The sequence below is a fragment of the Antechinus flavipes genome, chromosome 3 (assembly GCF_016432865.1).
Source record: "Antechinus flavipes isolate AdamAnt ecotype Samford, QLD, Australia chromosome 3, AdamAnt_v2, whole genome shotgun sequence".
Lineage (NCBI taxonomy): Eukaryota > Metazoa > Chordata > Mammalia > Dasyuromorphia > Dasyuridae > Antechinus > Antechinus flavipes.
In genome coordinates, this window is record NC_067400.1 from 63844353 (window position 1) to 63863930 (window position 19578).

Below are 19578 nucleotides of genomic sequence, written 5' to 3' on the forward strand. Positions count from 1 at the left end.
CAAAACATTGCAAAGAAAGAAATGGATTGAATTGCCAAGTAGTTGAGGGAGAGAGGAATCCAAGGTGACAGTTTTGAAGCTGGGTGACTAGAAGAATTTCAATGACATTGAGTATAAGAAATTAAGAAAGCAAAAGGAGAAACAGATTAGAGAGTGAAAGGAGACAGATGATGGGTTTGATTTTAGATAAGCTGAGGTTAAATTGGAGCTGCTGTTCCTTTGCCCTTGAATGCTTCTAATTTTTCATCTCCAGAATTAAGTGTATGATTGGGACAATCCCTGGGTTATACTCCTTTCCAGTAATCTTTCTCTTCACAATTCCCAACTTTTCCTTAAAGAGGAAGTGTCCATTTAAAAGAATTAACAGACTTACTCTATACCATTTCCCATCATTCCCTTGACATGATGGACTCCAGAATTACCTGGATAGCAAAGACAGATTAGTTCAATCTGGTTTAGTGGAAAGATTCCTGGATTTGAGTTTATTTACACCTTATCTCTAACACTGTAGCAGTATGACTAAGCGACGAGTCCAGTGTGAGCCTGTTTCCTCACCTGGAAAATGGAGATAATGCCACAAGCTTGTGAGGATCAAAACACTTTGCAAACCTTAAGATACTTCAGAAATAACTTGTCAGCCATTAGTGTTATTAGTACACCAACAATTGAGAGACACGCCAATTTAGGAAAGTTAAAACTTTGTTGGACATCAACTTCTTCTGCAAGAATGTAGGAGAATATGTATTTCTATAGTATATATAATATATAGTACAGAAATATGCATTTATATGTTTATATAGTATATAGTAGCCAGGCCCACTGCTGAGTGTATTTACAAATATTACCTCATTTAGGTCTCACTACAACGCTTTGAAGTGGATGCTGTTATTAACCCCATTTTACAACCAGGGAAATTGAGGTTGTGACTTGCTTAACATCACACCACTAGAGATCCATCTATTGCACTGCCAGCTGCTTCTGTACCACTGATTTTACAAGCTTATTGATAGCAGCTGGACTGAAAGAATCTGGCATGGAGGAGGGCCGAGCTCATTTCCAAGACAGGTGACTTGATAAGAGTTGTTAGGAGCACAATTTCAGATCAAAGTGCATGAAGTCTCCTCAATTAGGGTCTATGTGGAGGGGCACTTTGGGTCCTTGGACACTCTGGAGCTTAGACGGGGAACAGCATCTTGACTACTCGGCCCTCCTCATTTCTCACGGTTTAGCTGTGACCCCTTTCACTGTCAGGACTCCCAGATTCTACCCCGAGGGCCCTATAGGATAGGCTAAAGAAATTGCCTTCTTTTCCCTTCCACACTCCAAGGAGTTAAAGGAAGATCTTTATGGAGACTAGGCTGGAAAGGAAATGGGAAGGATGCAAAGGCTAATTCACCCTAATTCCGTTGCCCCTTGCCCCTTGTGCCCGCCCCCCCTTTGCTAGTTAGGGGTAGGGTCTGATGGAACAGATGGCAATTGGGGGTGTGGCTTGTACAAAGGGGTGGACATTCAAAGGAGGGGGTCTTCATGATGCAGACCCCCTTGAGGACCGGGGTATGACGACATTTATGACGCAAAAGCCAGTCTGAGAAAATAAGGAACGGGGAGGTGGGAGAGTCGGCGCTGGGCCCGGCCAGGATTGGAGGAGCGGCACAGTGAGGGGCGTGTGAAACCCACCTCTGAAGTGGGTGGGGTATGCCGTGGCCCCGCCCGAGCCCCCTTGCGTCCGGCTCCCGCCAGTGTCGCTGCGGTTCTGCCGGGGGAGCCTGCGCGCGCCCAGCGGAGGAGGATGCGGCGGCTCCCGGGGTTCGGGGGGCTCAGACCGCTTTTCTGCCTCTTGCTATTGACCTCTCGCCTTGGGGGCAGCAGCGCCACCAGCGCCCACGGTCAGGAGGAAGCCTGAGGGTTGGGGGGAATGGGAAGGGGGCGAATCCCGGGATTAGGGATGGAGGGGTACACGAGTCCGGAGGGAAGGGGACTAGGATTCGGAAAGGAACTGGGTAGGGGGGTGAAAGGAATCAGGGGGAGGGAGCAAGGGGGCGTAGTCTTGGGGGTGGGGCCCGAGATACGGAGGCGGGACCTTAGGGAAGTGGGCTGGGGGTGATGGGGCCTTCGCTTCAGACAAGGGGGTGGGGGTGGGGGTGGGCTTCAGATTGGAAGGGTTTAAGACCGAGGTAAATACAAAGGCCAAAGAGAGTTCTGGAAGAAGGCGGGACAGGAAAGTGGGGAGAATAGAAGGGAGTCTCTTGGGGATCGCAAAAAGGTTCCGGAGAGGAGTTTGGGTATCCCAGGCTTCAAGAGCCTAGGAAGCCGGTAGCGGGGTTCAGGGGCTCTGAAAGAGAAGGTTGGGTCGCAAGAAAGATCGAGAGGCCGGGTCAGTCCTGTTGGAAAGGGGCGATGGGGGAAAAGGAGATAGAGGGGGGAGGGGGTCTCTCTTCCCTCTAACCCCCCTTCCCCTCACCCCCCGGCTCGGCGCTGACTCACGGCTGAGCGGCCGGAGACAGAGTCAGTCGCTGACTCACGAACTGGGGGCGGGGGCGGGGGGGGGCGCGTGGGAAAGGGGAGTGAGCAGGCTGACTCCTAGTCTGACACCCCCCCCTTTCCAGGCCGGTCCTTGTCTTTGAGGACCGAGGGGAGAGCATCGGGTGGCCGTGTGGGTTCTGACAGTGGGGATGGGAACAGGCCTCGCGCAGTTGCCTCGCCCATTCCCCTCCCCACCTCCCATCACGGCCCCGAGCGGCCGATTCCAAATCCTCGGCCCCACCCGGGCCTGGGCGTCAGCACCCTGGACAGGGGCAGCCTGTGCAGGCCGGCCTGGGGACTCTGGAGCAGCCCTGAGGACGGCTGCGGTTTCCACCAGTCCCACACTCCCTGCTTCCCACCCTCAGAAGCCCCTCCTGCCCTCAGGGCCCTTTCCCCATAGGAGGGCGGTGGTCTCCGCCCTTCCACATCCCCCCCATTGTTCACTAAGTGGGAGGCCTTCCATCCTGAAGGCCTAAGAAGTAGCTGAGCTGGTCCTCCTGGTCCACTAGCCCCAGTCATGCTAACAGCCCCCTCGCGTAGGTCTCCTGAAGGTTGTGCCCCTAGGAGCAGCTGTGGAAAAGGAGTGTGTGCAAACAGTTCCATTGCACATATGGGGAAACTGAGGCTTTCAGCAACCATGTTGCCAGGCTTGGGTTCAGGCCCTAACACTTCCCTTCCCCGAGGATTCCAGACCCCTCCTGCACCATTTCTCCTGGCATATGTACAACCCTGGCTAGGATGGCTCCAAATGACCTCTCCCAACCCCCTCTCCTTTCCCCATCTATGACTATTTAATTTGCTTGGCTGGCAAATTGATGGACTCATCTGTCCATCCACAGGCTGCCTGTTTGACCGTAGGCTCTGCTCTCACCAGGAGGTCTGTATCCAGGGTGAGTGGAGAAAGGAAAGTCAGCCACGTGGCAGTGAGAACTGTGGATGGGAAGAAGGGGAGGCTGGGAGGAGGCAACGTTGGATCAGGAGCTGAGGGAAGGGAGTCCTATCTCACCTGGTCTTCCCGTTCCCTCAGGAGATAAGGGGGGGTCCTAGGGCTATGGAATATGTGAAGTGGGGTGCCTGGCTGCCCAGAAGTACCACTCCTTGTCCCCCTAGATGGTTTGTTTGGACAGTGCCAGACGGGTGCGGGGAGAGTCCGGCCCCTGCTGCAGGTCACCTCACCCATCCTCCAACGATTGCAAAGTGTGCTTCGGCAGCTTATGTCTCAAGGTAAGTGAGGTATAAATAGGTTGGGGAGAGAAGGGCAGGGATCTGTCAGCTAAAAGTGGGAGAAATGAGAATTGAAGCTTTCCATAGAACGAGGTGTCTCTTTCCTGTCCTGTATCTACCCTTACATCTATAATCATCCATTTTCTTGTTTATTTAGTGGAGCCAAGTCATCATTCGAGTAGATTGCCTTTTAATGAATATTAGAAGATTCCAAAAGGATCATTTAGACCAGAACAGAGGCTGCAAGGGCCAGCACACAATGCTCTTGGCCAGTCCCATATTTTCATTCTGCCTAAGCATCAGGACCAGGAACCTAAGAATTGTGTTACTGGAAAAAACTTAAAAAAAAAAAAAACCATGAATTGTAAGGTTAGGGCAGACCACACAGGGGAAGAAAGGACAGAGATGGAACATACATGATTCCTTATGTACTGCCTTCTCTAGGAGCTAAAACTAAAGTGCCCTTACTTATCTAGGAAGCACAGAAATGAGAGCTGCCTCAGAATCACCAAGATGGTTTCAGAGAAACCCAGCATCGTGCTACTATAATCCCTGCTGAAAGGCTAGTGGATCTCTTGAACCCAGAAATCCTGAATCTGGCACCAATATGGTGGGTCCCCAGGAGTGGGGGACAGCAAGCTGGATGAGATAGGGAGATTCCATTTCAATTAAAAACACAACAGAAAGATAATTTAGAAAGAGGTACTCAAAGATACATAAAAATATACCCATCCTGCCTGGCTCATTCTCATTCCCTTCAACATACATATTGGGAATCATTTTTTGCTCGTTCGGATTTTGTGGATGAACTAGCCCATCCCAAAGTACCATCCTCTTTGGGTTTCTCCTCCAAGGACTATCCTGGCAGGATGACCTCACTCAGTATGTGATATCCCAGGAGATGGAGCGGATCCCCCGGCTCCGACCACCAGACCCTGGTTCCAAGGACAGGTAGGGCCCGGGGACACGTGGGACAAAGACCCCCAGCACAGGCCAATGAATTTTGTAGCCCAGCTGAAAGGGTTTTGTGCTGAAAAAGGAGATTAGAAGAACTGAAAAGGTTCAGGGGAGAAGGAAAGGGCCGAGGAATGGCAGACGGGCATTGTAGGGCTGAGTCAAGGTGGTAGCATGATTTTGCCAGTCTCAGCCAGCCTGCCTCCACTCCAGGAATTGACTATCGGTAACAAAGTAATTAACTGCCCTTCTGCTCATCCCTCATTTCACATGCATATATGACATTCCTGGACCGTGAAGGGACGGGCCATATGGATGGCAGTTCCCTGGTGCTCAGCTCTCCTTGTTTGTCTCCTGAGGAAGTGAGAGCAAAAACAAAGGGGACAAAGAACACTGAGATGTATAATGTAGACAAGGCACGGAGGATGATGGGCATCTGAGTGACCTAGAGCTCTGGAACCCAGCATACAGCCTGCTGCCATGATTGGAAAGGACGGAGATTTGCCTTCCCTTCCCCACTCCCCACATTGTTTCTAACAACTGCTTTGGGGGGGCCGGGAAGACCAGTTTGGGGGGAGTTGTCCCAGCCTTGCTCCACGCTTCAGCTGCCCCCGATGTAGAAGTCACACCCGCTCAAGGCCCGAGGTCATCCTTCAGTTGATTATAGGACCCGGTGTTCCACGGCTCTTCCCCCCTGCTACCTGTCTGCCCTTCCCCACCACACACATTGCTTTCCTCCCCAGATCCGGCCTGGCATCCCGGAGACCGGCTCTCCCTGGGGAGTTGCTTCCAGCCGGCCCCCCCACGGGCTCCAGCCCTGCAGCCCAACATCGACTTCAGAGGCCTCTGCTGGGCGGGGGTGGGGGTGGGGCTGGGGCTCTGCTGCCTTCCCTCCCGGCTGACCTGCTGCCTCCACTCCTGGAGCATCTGCTGCTGCCCCCGCAGCCCCCACTCCCTGCCCTGAGCTATGAGCCCACGCTGCTGCAGCCCTACCTATTCCACCAGGTGAGACCTAAGAGCAGCCGTTCCTTGGCTGCAGCCGCCCCCACTCCCACCCCACCCCCAACTTTCTTCTGACCACGAACTCTGCTTTCCCATACAGTTTGCCTCCCAGGAAAGTTCCCGAGCCCTGGAGAACCCCCCGGGGCTGGTCACAGTAGTCCCTCAGCCGAAGGCCGAGGCCCCGGCCCTCTTCAGCAGAGCTGCTTCTAAGAATGCGTTTGGTGCCCACCCCAGCCTTTCCTACAGGAACCCTCCAGGGCCTGTATCTGCTCAGCTGTTCCAAGACCCTGGACTCCTCTACCTGGCCCAGGAGCCCCCCGCTTCAGGCAGGCTCAAGGGTCAAAGGCTACAAGAACAGGCAGGCAACAGCCAGGGCGGAGACTCTCCACAGACCTATGGGGAGGAAGGGATAGGGGGCACTGGGGAGCGGGAACCAGAGCCTCCTGCTTTAGTGTCTCTATCACCAGGCCCCCAACCAGGTAACTTCTGCCTACCTACCATTCCATCCTCCCTCTCCAGCTTCCTATTTTCTCCATCCATCTCTCTCTTCTTTCAGCTACTTGTCCTGTCTTATGGGGAGCTCAGCCCATCCAGGCTATGGCTCCTTAGATAAAATCCAGAATGCCTTTAACCCCTTTCACATGAGTAGTTTTCTCAAAACACTGGTAGACGGGCTAAGGAGTGGGCTGATTTCCTCAGTGGATATGCAGTCGATAGGTCCTCCTCATTCCCTCTTCTGCATCGCTTGTTCCCCTGGCACCACATCGCTTCCTCCCCTCTCCTCCCATCCCTATCTCCAAGCCTTCTCTCTCTGATTCCTTGGCAGATGTGGTTCTGCAGAGACTGGCAGCAGTGCTGGCTAACTATGGGGTAGAGTTAAAGCAACTGAGTCGGGAGCAACTCAACAGCCTCTACGCTCTAATGCAGCTTCTGCCCAAGGGTGCGGGGAAGAACCGGGGTGAGTGTCCAGCAGGAGAGATCCAAGGCCCCCAGGAGCCTTGGATTTGGGGGGGGTGATCAATATTCCATGGATACTATGCGTGACCAGGTATTAGAAATAAGGCAAAGAGAAGGAAAGCCTTTCTCATGGAAAGGATGAAAAGGAAGAAGGAGGATGAAAGAGAGGAGCTCATACAACAATCTGGGGGGCTAATGGATCCTAATTAATGTCAGAAATGGCACCTTGATCAGAAGTTCCCTCTTTGTGCTGGTTCTCTTCATCCTGCCTGATGAGTCTTTTCTATCCTTCCCACAGGTGAAGCTGAAAATTCTGATGCTGTGAGCAAGAAAGTAAGACAGGATCCAAACTCTGCTGAATTTACCCCAACATCAACCCCTCCTTCTCAGAGACCCATGGAATGTTATAACTGGGAAGGAATTGGAGCAATTGCCTCTAATCCAACATCCCTTATCTACAGATGGGGAAAGTGCATTTAGAGAGACGGTCACATCACTAATCAGAGGCAGCACCAAGAACTTCCATCTACTAGTCCAGGGTCTCTCCATCACTTCACGTGGCTTTGTCACACCCCGCCACTCCAGCCTCATTATTGGAGGCACCCATATGACAGCACTCTCTGTGCCCCAGAGCCCCAGACACAAGGGATCAGGTTTTAGTTTGCAGTGTTTCTACCTTCAGGTCTCTCTTTTCCTATTTTGGATAGATAATGGAAGGAGACATGCAGCACACGGGAGACAGTGGAGAATCCCCCTCTGCCACGGCCTCCTTATCTGAACTCCCTGCTGGTGGCGGCACCCCAGTTCTTGTCCAGGGGGCCGACGTGGCAGGCCCCTCAGAGCCGCCCCCTTCCCTTGGCATGCCTGTCCTGATGGAGAAGAAAAGTCCATTGAGTCCGAAAGGACTGTCTGGGGGAGATCAGCCCCCGGCTCACTCTGCAGAGGAGTATGGCTACATAGTGACTGACCAGAAGTAAGGTTCTTGAGGAGAATCCAGAGGCAGGCAAGGGGGTGAGAGGAAGGGGGATAGTTGGCTACCTGCCTTGCATAAAATATGGGCAACAAACCTCCTGGTTAGAAAAGGGAATATCTGATCTGAGAGAAGAGGGGAACTGATTGATGATAATATGGTGGGAGAGGGAGGTAAGGAGGCTGCTTCCCGGGCCCTCCCTGCTTTGCAGGGCGTGTCTCTCCCAGGATGATGTAGCTGAGAAGTCCTTCCTTCCTTCCTCTTCCTCTGCCCTCTCTAACTTCAGGCCCCTGGGACTGACCGCTGGAGTCAGACTGTTGGAGACCCTGGCAGAACACATCCACATGTCTTCTGAGAACTTCATCAATATCAGGTGGTACCGATGCCGTGAATGTTGGGGTGAGGGGTGGACCGAGAGTAGGGTGAGAGGCCAGAGTCCTCTTCCTCTCCCTGGAGATGTTGGGGATCGGAGAGGTTGGGGAGCAGCAGCAGCCAGAATGGCACCGTGTTCTCTCCACATGTCTGGACTTGAGGGCACACTTCTTAGGGGCGTGTGCCCATTGTCTGATCCAGAATTGGCCCCAGATCTTCATGTTTCCCCTAGAGAGCTTAACTTATCCTTTCCTCAGTCCTACCAAATACAGTTTTACCATCAGCAACTAAGTCTTGAAGATCAGACCATAACTTGACTCCTGCCTTTCAGCGTGGTGGGATCAGCCCTCACCTTTCGAATCCGGAACAATGAGCAGAACGTGTCTTTGGCTGATGTGACGCAGCAAGCTGGTAAATGTCACCCCCAGTCCCATCTTGATCCCTGCCTCAGGTCTGTTCACCATCATCCTGATTAACTCAGCTTACCTACGGTATGGCGTAGCAGGGGGTAGTGTGAAGGTTCTTGCAAGCTGAAAAAGCCTAAAATGTCTCCTTCTTGTAGGACTGGTGAAGTCAGAGCTGGAAGCAGAGACAGGGTTCCGAATCCTACAGACAGGGGTGGGCCAGGTACGCCAGGAAATCTTTCTATTAAGCCTGAGGCTGTTGTGTTTGGGGATGCGGAAAGGGGTGTTAGTGGTCCCCGGGGAAACTGAGCTACAATTTGGAGATCAAAGGCTTGATACCTGGGAGGGACCTCAGGAGGGTCCGGTGTCCGTCAGGCAGTAAATGAACAAACATTTGTATGCAAAGAAGAATAAGATCTCTGCTCTCCAGCTTACATTCTGTTTAGACAAATAGAATAGAATGTGTACACTAGTTTTATATACACACATATATATTATACACACATGTATATACACACATCCATATTTATACTCTCATATACCGTGCTGGTAATAAATTCAAGGTAATTTGAAGAAGGGAAAGCATTATTAGGAGGAATTAAGGAATGTTTCACAGAAGATGAGCCCCAGATGAGTCTTGAAGATAAGGGACGTGTGACTTTGGCAGGCTGCTTAGCATTCTCTAGGACTTGGGCACTGCATGTGTAAGTGAAGTCCCGACTTTCACTGCCAGTTCTGATATTCTTTGGTTCCACTGAGATGGTGATGGGCCCAAGTGTCCAGAACCAAAGATCCCCTTTTCACGCTGTTCTCTTTATCACCAGCAGGGGGTACTGCTGGATTTGCCAAATGAGAGCATCTTTTGGGTTTCCACGAGAAAAATTTTATTTTTTCCTCAGTTACATTCAAAACAACAACAAATTTTATATTTGTTTTTAAAATGTTTGAGTTTTAAGTTCTCTCCCTTATCCCCGTCCACAATTAAGAAACTACATGTGAAATTATACAAAATAATAAGAAACGGTTTGGATAAAACTGGGAAAAGGGGAAACCATAGGTCAGATTAAGATACGGTTTTGTTTCCACAAATTCTTTTGTAACTACCTGGACTAAAATGAAAATATCCAGAACACGCGGTCCCCCTAGAAGATCTGCTTTACTACCATGCCTGAAATTCTATCGTTTTGTTTCTTTGAATCAAACATCTCTTTTCTCCTCTTTTAAAACGTAGATAACCTTGGGAAGAGCAATAGATGTATTTTTATACATTAATATGACTTGAGTTGACCATATTAGTGACGGAAACGTGCCACGGTAGTCCCTGAGACTAAATGCAGGCTTTGACACTTATTTCTGTCTATTTAAAATGAGAGTATCAAGTGAGATTAGAGGTTCTTTACCTTTTCTGACCAAAATGGAAAGTGAATGAGGATGGGGAAAGTGACGTAGTTTCATTTCCATCTCCCTTAAACTCAGTGAACTCATTTCCCTACAAAATACTGTGTCAATAGCGTGAAGAAGCAGCTGCCGTGCTGCCCCGGCCGGCCCGAGGGACCCCTCCGCTTCGCTCGGTGCTGCTGACCCTGGTGGCCCTGGCAGGTGTGGCAGGGCTGCTCGTGGCTGCGGCCTTGGCCGTCTGTTTGCGGCAGCATGGGCGACTTCGGGAAAAGGAACGCCTGGCAGCCCTGGGGCCCGAGGGAGCCCACGCAGACACCACCTTGGAGTACCAGGTCTGGGGGGCTCGGGGGTCCTGCTTAGAGTTTAGAACAGGCCAGGAAAATTCTTGGGCCTGATTGGGTGGATGAACAAGGCAGGATGCAGCCGAATTAAAGTAGTGAATTCTGTGCCTGTGAATATGTGCTAGCAGAGGCTGGATGTGGAGCAGCCCTCCCGGATACTAGGGAGTGAGCACCTACCTGTATTGAATAATCTCTAAGATTTCTTTCTACTCCAAGGCCTGTGAGTCACAAATCCCATTCAAATAGGCCTTCAGCTGTAAGAAGAGACTTAGAAAAAAAGAATCCTTCCTACCAGAACTGTATTCATTTTTAAATCAACCACACCCAGTAGGTTCTGGGAGAACAGATAAGGTCCCACCTCATCTAATCTGGTATCTCCTCCAGTATCCCACCCGTCTCTCTATATTCTAGAGGTTAGGGATAGGGTCGTAATTATTTCTTGAATGAATAAATGAATAAAACTGAACAAAAGGTCCCAATATGTAAAACTCAGGTAGCTATGGATCCCACCTGATGGCTCCTGAACATAGTCTTACTTCTTGGGTCCCCAGGAGCTGTGCCGCCAGCACATGGCCAGCAAGTCTCTGTTCAGCCGGTCCGAGGGACCTCCAGAGCCTTCGAGGGTGAGCAGCATCTCCTCTCAGTTCAGCGATGCTGCCCAAGCGAGCCCCAGCTCCCACAGCAGCACCCCGTCGTGGTGCGAGGAGCCCGCCCAAGCCAACATGGACATCTCCACGGGACACATGATCCTGGTGAGGGTGGCAGCTGAGGATCAGCGGGCTGGACAGGGGTACCTAGAGGAAGGAAGGTCCCCAGCTATCCTTCTGCTTTCCAGGCCTATATGGAGGACCACCTGCGAAACCGGGACCGCCTGGCCAAGGAGTGGCAAGCCCTGTGTGCCTACCAGGCAGAGCCCAATGCCTGTAGCCTGGCCCAGGGCGACGCGAACCTCAAGAAGAACAGGAACCCTGACTTTGTGCCCTGTAAGTCCCTTTTTGTTCCAGGTTATTGGGCCAAGGGATGGTTGGCTTGAGTGAGCAGCCCAGGTATCTCTGGTGGGGAATCCTTTCTTGGTGGAGGGGCTGGCTGGCAAGGGAGTTGTTAGTACCCTGATAACCCAAAGATGGGGGTACGGGATGTGTTTGGGGTTCTGTGCAGATGACCATGCTCGAATCAAGCTGAAGGTGGAAAGCAGTCCTTCTCGGAGCGATTATATCAACGCTAGCCCCATTGTGAGTACTGAATTCCCCATCACCAGCAAAAACCCAAACCCAATTCCCATCCTGAACTTTTTTACCTTTCTCTTGGTCACCATTTCTGCATTGAATTGTTTTGGTACCCACCCTGGTCTCAGCCCCTAAAAGCAGTACCTATTATTATTCTAATAATTGACTTTTATAGAAGGCTTTAGTCTGCGAAATGCTTTCCTCACCATATCCCAGTGAAAGAAGGTATTATAAGTCCTATCATCTCCATGTTAAGGATGAACCCAACGTCACACCACTGATGGGCTAGGTTTGTCCAAATTTAACTTTTTTCTGCTCTCCTACAGTATCCTTTAGCATCTAAACTAAGGTCCAAACCCACCCCCACTCCTCCTGCCCCTGGCGGTGTTTCCCAGTTCTAATTTGACTCTCCTCCACCCCAACATGATGGACCCAGATTGAGCACGATCCTCGGATGCCAGCCTACATCGCCACCCAGGGCCCGCTCTCCCACACTATTTCGGACTTCTGGCAGGTGAGCTCCCAGAGGAAAGTGGGAGCGAGTGAGGAGAACTATCCCAGGGGAGGTCACCTGGGGAAGTGGGCAGGGATATAATAGAGCCGATGTCCTCCCCATCCCAACCCCCTGACCCTTCTGACACTGAGATCTCTCCTCCCTCAGATGGTGTGGGAAAATGGCTGCACGGTCATCGTGATGCTGGCCCCCTTGGTGGAGGATGGAGTCAAGCAATGTGACCGCTACTGGCCGGATGAGGGCTCCTCCCTCTATCATGTCTATGAGGTTGGGCAGGACCCCAAGAGACCATGGGAGGAAAGGGAGGGTGAAAGGAAGGAAACAGAGAGGGAGGAGAACATTCATGCAGAAAAGGAAGAAACAGAAGCTGGCACAAACTTTCCACTCTTTAAAGAAAGAAGAGAAGGAGTCTGGGATTAAGAGATCTAATGCCTCCCACCAGCAGTCCTTGACTTGTCTCTCAATCAGTATTTCTTAAGCACATGCCCTTTGCTCAGCACCGTGCTGGATACCCTGTGGAGATAAAAGAAGTTTAAGATATAATTCATGCCCTCCAGCAATTTATCGTTTAGCTTGGGCAACCAAAGGCACAGACACATGAAAAATTAACTAGTAATACAAGGCAGCAGGGATGGTTTAGAGAAGGATTTATGATTATAATAGCACTTTGATCCTCATGGCCAATCTGAGAGCTAAGTAATACAGATGTTATCCCCATTTCATAAATAAAAGAGCAGAGTTATTTTAGGGGACTTTCCAAAAATTACACAGTGGTTTGGAATTGGTACTAGATGAATTCAGAGACCTATATTCTAATCCTGATCCTGACTCTTGCTTGTTTTCCCTTTTGAGATCTTTACTTCTTCACATGTAAAATGAGAGCGTTGGACCATTAATCTCTAAGGTCCATTTTAGTCAAGTCAATGAGCATTTTATTAATTGAGTACTATAGGCCAGGCTTAAGGGATACAAAGAAAGGCAGGGACCTGAGTTCAAATCTTATCTCATACACTTAACACTTCTTAGCTGTGTGACCCTGGGCAAGTCACTTAACCCCAATTGCCTCAAGGGGGAAAAAAAGAAAGAAAGAAAAAGAAAAAGAAATGGTTCCAACCTTGATGGATCTCACATGTGAGAGGAAACAATATACAGAAAGCCATGTTTGTACAAGATAGATTCAAGGTAAAGCGAAGGTGTTCTAGCAGCAAATGCTATCATGAATGCCAGATGGATAGCTCAAGACAACAACTGCCTTAGAGGAGTTCAGAAGAGGGGGAGAGGTTCCGGTTAACTAGGGTGATTAAAAAAGACTTCAAGAAGGAGGCTGAGCTTGAAAAATTCCAGTAGGTGGAAGGGGAAAGGTAAGGTGATGGGTCTTCAAATGGGGGGAGAGGTGTCCAAAGGTTGAAAAGCCCAAGATATACACTGGGGATAGGGAGGAACTCCCCCCATTAACAAAGGGGATCACCTGGAGACTGAGCCCCTTCTCCATGCAGGTGAACCTGGTCTCAGAGCACATCTGGTGTGAGGATTTCCTGGTGCGAAGCTTCTACCTGAAAAATGTGCAATCCCAAGAGACTCGGACCCTCACTCAGTTCCATTTCCTCAGCTGGCCAGCTGAGGGCACCCCAACCTCGACTCGGCCCCTGCTGGACTTCCGCAGGTGAGCACCAAGTCCTGGGATGTGGGATAAAGCATCTGGAGGACAGGGATGGGACTGAGCGAGAAACAGCTTTGGTCTGGCTTGAGAGAAGCAAGGAGAAGAGAGCTTTCATAATTCAGGATAAACAGTAGCACGTGTGTTCCTGGTCAGGGGGACCAGGTTTAAGGCAGAAACTCCTTTGTCCCAGACCCTTGGAAACGGTAGAAGCTGAGGAGAATTGGGGGAGAGCTCACCATGAGGTTTGGGGTGCAGTTCCCCATTATCTCTCAGCTTACCCCTTTCCTCCATGCAGCAGCTCATACTACCTAGGCTCATCTCCTTTCAGTCCAATAATGGGGGGTGGAGAGTGAAGAACAAGCTGGGTCACAAAATCAGAGCTTAACAGTTGAAAGGGAACCTAAAGGCCATCTAGTCCACCCCTTCCCATTTTTCAGATGAAGAAACTAAGGTCCAGAGGAGTGATTGGCTCAGGGTGACACAGCTAGTAAAATGTTTGAGCTGGGATTTGAACCCAGGGCCCCTGACTCCAAATCCCATAGCTCTTTCCCCTGCCTTGAGGGCTCACTCTGACCTCTCACCCTGAGCTGCTTTCCCCTCTCCACATCCTTCAATCCAGGACTGTCTTTTCTATGTCCATCTCCTTTCTGGGTCTGTTCTGATTCTTTTGATTCTCCACCATTTCCATCTCCCCCTTATCCCTGCTTGTTCTGTCTCCTCAGTTGCTCTTCCTTTTCTCTCTGTCCCTCAGTCTCTCTCTCTCTGTCTCTGTCCTTCTCTCTGTCTCTCTCCCTCACAGCTGCCAGTGTCATTTTTGTGATCTGCAGCTAGTATTATGGCTTCAGTTGCATAGTCACAAAAGTGATCATTGGCAGGTGTGGCTGCCGCACGGACAGGATGGATGGGGCCCCAGGAAAGCCCCCCAGCAGGCTGCCTGAGAGGACAAAGGCCCTGGGGACCTTGACAGAGGGCAGGGAAGAGAGGGAGGAAAGACATTATTGTTTCTCGGGGCTTTGGTGGATTTGCTTTGGGGATATTTGCTGAGAAAGAATCCTGTTTGGCCACAACACCATAAAATCTATGGAGCTGCCTTTGGCAATGGCTTCTACCGCCACCCCCTCTGGGACCCTTCCCTTTGGATAGACAGGCAGAATGCTAAGGTTTTTATTTGTACTTTTCTACACACACACACACACACTCACCATGAACACACTGATCTGTCTCCCATATTGCACCCACCCTGAAAAAAGGGAATGAAGGAAAAGATAAGGGAAGCTGAGGTTAATATGGGAGACTTGGATTCAAATTCTGAACGTTTGGCAAGGTGTGTGTTCAGTGTCATCCTCATACTATCTGACTTTTGTCCTGGAAAAACTATATGGTCCTACTTACTCTCCCCCCAATCAGGTGGATAACCATTCTCAGAAGGAGGCTGGTCCCCCAGGTGTCACCTGCTCAAACCTGGCTCCAAGCTCCATCCATCTTCCCCGGGGAGCTGGGACGGGCTTCAGAAACTAAGCTAGTAGATCTTGTAGATGACTTACCTTTCCTCCCTAACCTGAAAAAAAGATCAGTGAGTTTTAGCATTTCCAGTATGAAGGGTGAGAGACAGAGACAATGAGTGATAAGAGACAAATCACTGAGAGATAAAGTAAGGAAAAATGAGCTATGATTAGAGTGTCAGAAAAGAATCTGGGTTCTAAATGGACCAAATGACTTATGGACACATGATTCAACTATGCAATCCCATAGGAATAGAATTATTGAAAATTTTATATTCTAAGTCCAAAATTTAAAAATCCAAGTGTTACTAAATTCAGGATCTATTTACAAGAGGACACTTTATACATAGCAACACAGCGTGCTGGACTATAATGTCTTCCCATGATACTCATCCCCCATTGGGTTCTAACAAGTATCCATCCCAAGGTCTGTCCTCCTTAACTAATTCAAAGAACTAAATCAAGCTTGGGTAAGAGTGAAAATAGTCTATAGAATTATAAGAAGGAGCTGATGGGGGGAAGGAACCACCAAGTGATCCCAAGGGGCTGAGGACTATTCTCTATTACAAAATGTCCCTCATGGCCAGGAATAAGGTAGAGGGAAGATTCCCTTGGGGACATGGAAATAATCCTCCCAATAGAGGGATTCTAGAGGCTTACACTCCATCCTCCCACCCTTAATCCCCAAAGATAAGTACAGCTTTCTCCTATATCGGTTGAAACTGAGGTGTGATCTCTAGTTCTTGCCCTGTCCCCTTCCCTGCTCCCACGCTGTTTTAGGCTGTTCCCTTTCAAATTACCCCAGTGATTCTACAGAGGGCTTATCAGGTCACTAGACAGTTGAAACCACACCCCCAAACATGACTAAACGGGGTATCAATGGGAAGCCTTAAGGGCAAAGAGGCACCTAACCCTTCTCTGTTCATGGCAGGGTCCAGCCCCTCCCAGGATGGTACCATGTTAGTTCCTAATGACAGCACATAAACTATGTCTCCCTTCCCAAATGATTTATGTCTTTGTTTGGCATTTTGTTCACAATCTGGTCTCAGCCCGTGTCTTCAGCTATTCTTCTTCATACAGCCCATGTTTTGGCCAAACCGGATTACTTAGTTAATCCTCAAATTATACCTTTTATCCCCCACTTCTGTACATTTATTCAAGCCATCCCCCCAAGCCTAGAATGTACTTCCTCCTCTTCTCCATCTTTGAGATTCCCTGTCTTCCTTCAAGGTTCAGGTTGGGTGCCTCCTTCCTTGTGAAACCCTCCCTGATGTACCGGAATTCACCGCCAGATATAAACACTGTTGTTCTTTTAATATGTCTAGAGTTCTTAATGGAAAATCTTCCCTTTGCCCCTTTCACCACTCATTACCTTGTATTCTGCTTACCTGTGTGTACATGCTGTTCCCCCTCAGCAGAATGTAAGCTCTTTGAGGGCAGGGAACCATATTTTTCCCCCTTTGCTCTCCCAAGGCTGGTCATAGTGTCCCATGTATAGTCAGCACTTAATAAATGTTGTTGAATTGAAGTCTTGTGCCTCTGGCTCACATCTAATTTTTGTTGTAGGAAGGTGAACAAGTGCTACCGTGGACGATCCTGCCCTATCATTGTGCACTGCAGGTAATGAGCTGTGTATGTGTGTGTGATTAAGTACCATCAGGACAAGAGTGGGAGTGGGTGTTCAGGTTATATTCCCAGGGCTGCTCCTTGTTGTCGCCCCCATCTCTATCCCATTGACCTGCTCTTGTCCTTTCACATTGGGGTGGGAAAAGTGAACAATAGAGATAATAGAAAATTAGAGAACTCTTTCTCTAAAAATAGAATTATTAATATCAGTGTTCCCTGAATTTCTTCAGTCTTAGAGGAAACCCCCACAATTTAATCCCTGATTTCCATACTTCATTTTTTTTTTGCTCTTTCTTTCAAACTTTGGTCTCCTCGATCCTCAGATCTCTGTCATGAACACACATTTCCAACCCCAATCTGATTTTGTATATCCTTTTCCCTTTCAAACTGGACCTGAGCCCTTCCAACCCAATCTCCCAAACCTTTCATTTCAGTGATGGAGCAGGGAGGACTGGTACTTATATCCTCATTGACATGGTGCTGAACCGGATGGCAAAAGGTGAGGACATTCCTTGCCCTTTCCCTCACCTCTGCCTTGTCTTCAGTTGCTCATCTGAGCCCCAAGCCTCCCTGGCTTTTATCTTTCTGCAAAATTCAGTTCTACAGCTGCCTCAAGGGATTAGGGAGGGACAAGTTGCCATACCCCGATATTCTTTCCCAATCTCCCTCTTGGAAGGCTTGTCATTGCCAGAGACCCTTCCTCCTCTGCGATCTCCTCCCATCTCCCCTAACTCCCTATGTCTCCCCCTCTGCCAGGAGTGAAGGAAATTGATATTGCTGCTACCCTGGAGCATGTTCGAGATCAGCGGCCCGGACTCGTCCGCACCAAGGTAGCTCTCCTCCCCTTCATCCCTGGGCTCGTCCCATCTCTCAACTTCCCCTCCTCTCTCCTTGGATCTTTTTTTAACCACATGCCCACTTGGCCCCAGTAACAGCTGGTGTAGCAGACATCCATGAAGCAATTTGCCCTGCCTCTCTGCATGTTTCTATCCTTTCATCCCAGCTATTCCCCAAATTAGGCAAGCCGTTCTTCCTGGTTTTCTGGGGTTTCTATCTCCTGGCCCTGGTTCCTAACACAATTCTTTTGCCCTCTCCATCTCTCTCCCTTTCTCTCTTCTGATCCTGATCCATTTAACACAATTCTCTGTCCCTTTCACCAGGACCAGTTTGAATTTGCACTGACAGCAGTAGCAGAGGAAGTAAATGCCATCCTGAAGGCTCTGCCTCAGTAAACAAACCCACTGTTTCTGCTTCCTGCCCCTCCTGTGGGCATGGTTCAATCCCTGTGCTCTTTAATGGTCTGTACAAGCATCTCTATCCTATGCCAGCATCCCCTGCTCTGTATCTCCTGTTCCACTTCCCAGAGCTGAATCTGAGCCCTCTCCAAAAAATGGAATGGGAGTCAGACTCTTCTCCTACACATCCCGATCTCGGGGATTTCCACATTCAGGAACCCCAGGTTCCACTAACGGGCAGTTGTCTGAAAGATAAGAGAAGGGGGGGGGGAAGGGAGAGCATAAATTTATACCTACAAGCTTCTTCCTTTCTTCTTCCACCTGGCCTTCCAGTTCCCATCTCCCCAAGGACCCCAGGGCCAGGAGGGATTGCCTCTTATTGTACACCTTTAGTATGAGTAAAAATATTGGGGGTCAGGGAAGCTTCCAGCCTTGAACTCCACTCCTCCTATCTAACCATTCTCCCAGGCCTACTCTCATTTTCCTACCTTATAAAAACCTTACCTCAAGCCCAAACTCCCCCTGGGGAGGAGGATCCAGGCATCTGGCATCCTGCCCTTTCTGGACCATCCCTCCCCTATCTCCTCACCCCACCACCCCACCAAATGACTGTCTCTCAACTCCTTTTCCCTCCAGTGTTCATCAACCTTTCTAGAAAGATCTAATTTTGTATCAATGTGAATAAAGTCCATGTTTTGTCTGTGCAACTGCAATTTTGACTCCTGCTTATCTCTATCTGCCTGCCTTCCAAGGCCCCACCTCTGGTCTCTTGTCTGTTTCTCCCAGTTCTGGGTCTTGGTTAGCTGCCAGGTTTATCTTTCTCTTGTGAACAGAAATTAATAGTTCTTTCTTGGGGTGCCAGTGGATCAATCTCCCCTCTCTACCTTCTGGACCACCTCAGTGATTTATGGTTCCAAATATCCCATCTCTCCACCACGGGAAGTCCTCCATCCATGAACCCCCACCCTAAATCAAAGTTTCATATATTTCTTAGCAGGAAGAGACCTTGAAGCTTGTGATGTTTTCATTTTATAAAATATACATAGATAGAAACTGAAGCACAAAAAGGGGAAATTTTCCCAGGGTTCCAGACAGCACCAGAGCTGGGTTTAAAACCAGAAACTGCCAGTTTTCCTTCAACTATAACACACATGTGCAAGCAACAGCTTACTGGGCAGATTTACTTGTAGCTTCACTTGTAGTCCTGCAGCTATACATTCAGGTGCTGGTTTTGAGAAGCTTCAGACAGGGGCAAACATTGCAACTCACCCTTCCTCCTCAAGCCTGGCCAAGCAGATGGTGCTGAAGGAAGCACCGACCAGAGAGCAGTTAGGGTTCCTGGAGGGAATCCCCTAACAGTGCATCTCCCTACATCTGCAATGGCTCACATTAAAAATCTCAGATTTCCACCCAATATCATCCCCATTGTATAGATGGAGAAATCCGAACTCGGGTTAGCTGCCCTGTCCAGGGTCACACATCTAGTGAAGGGGAATTTGAGCCCAAGATTTGACCCTGCTGTCAGAAGCCCTGTACCCCATTCATCACACCATGCTTCCTCACTCCATGTTCAGTGAGCAGATGGTGGTAGCCTGTGGATTTTCCACCCCCAAGCCTAGACCCAAGTCACAGCTGCGGACGGGTACCCAGGAGGTACCGGAACCCAGTTT

General features: G+C 49.6%; 1 protein-coding gene across 2 annotated transcripts; it reads left to right on the top strand.

Annotated features, from left to right (window-relative positions):
* Nucleotides 1-1682: 1682 nt before the first annotated feature.
* On the top strand, nucleotides 1683-18621 carry PTPRN (protein tyrosine phosphatase receptor type N). 2 transcript variants are annotated; one of them, XM_051983495.1, is made up of 23 exons: nucleotides 1683-1886; nucleotides 3363-3413; nucleotides 3634-3747; nucleotides 4602-4698; nucleotides 5445-5706; nucleotides 5804-6182; nucleotides 6530-6661; nucleotides 6959-6993; nucleotides 7368-7633; nucleotides 7917-8003; nucleotides 8334-8413; nucleotides 8565-8629; nucleotides 9918-10136; nucleotides 10697-10897; nucleotides 10981-11128; nucleotides 11304-11377; nucleotides 11808-11885; nucleotides 12033-12152; nucleotides 13382-13548; nucleotides 16614-16667; nucleotides 17108-17172; nucleotides 17430-17503; nucleotides 17834-18621. In XM_051983495.1, exons 1-23 carry the CDS (start codon nucleotides 1790-1792, stop codon nucleotides 17903-17905), a joined length of 2937 nt encoding a protein of 978 aa, XP_051839455.1. In that variant the 5' UTR covers nucleotides 1683-1789; the 3' UTR covers nucleotides 17906-18621. The 2 variants fall into 2 exon arrangements, with proteins under 2 accessions (XP_051839455.1, XP_051839456.1); XM_051983496.1 differs by having other exon boundaries at nucleotides 1684-1886; nucleotides 5804-6029.
* Nucleotides 18622-19578: the final 957 nt, after the last annotated feature.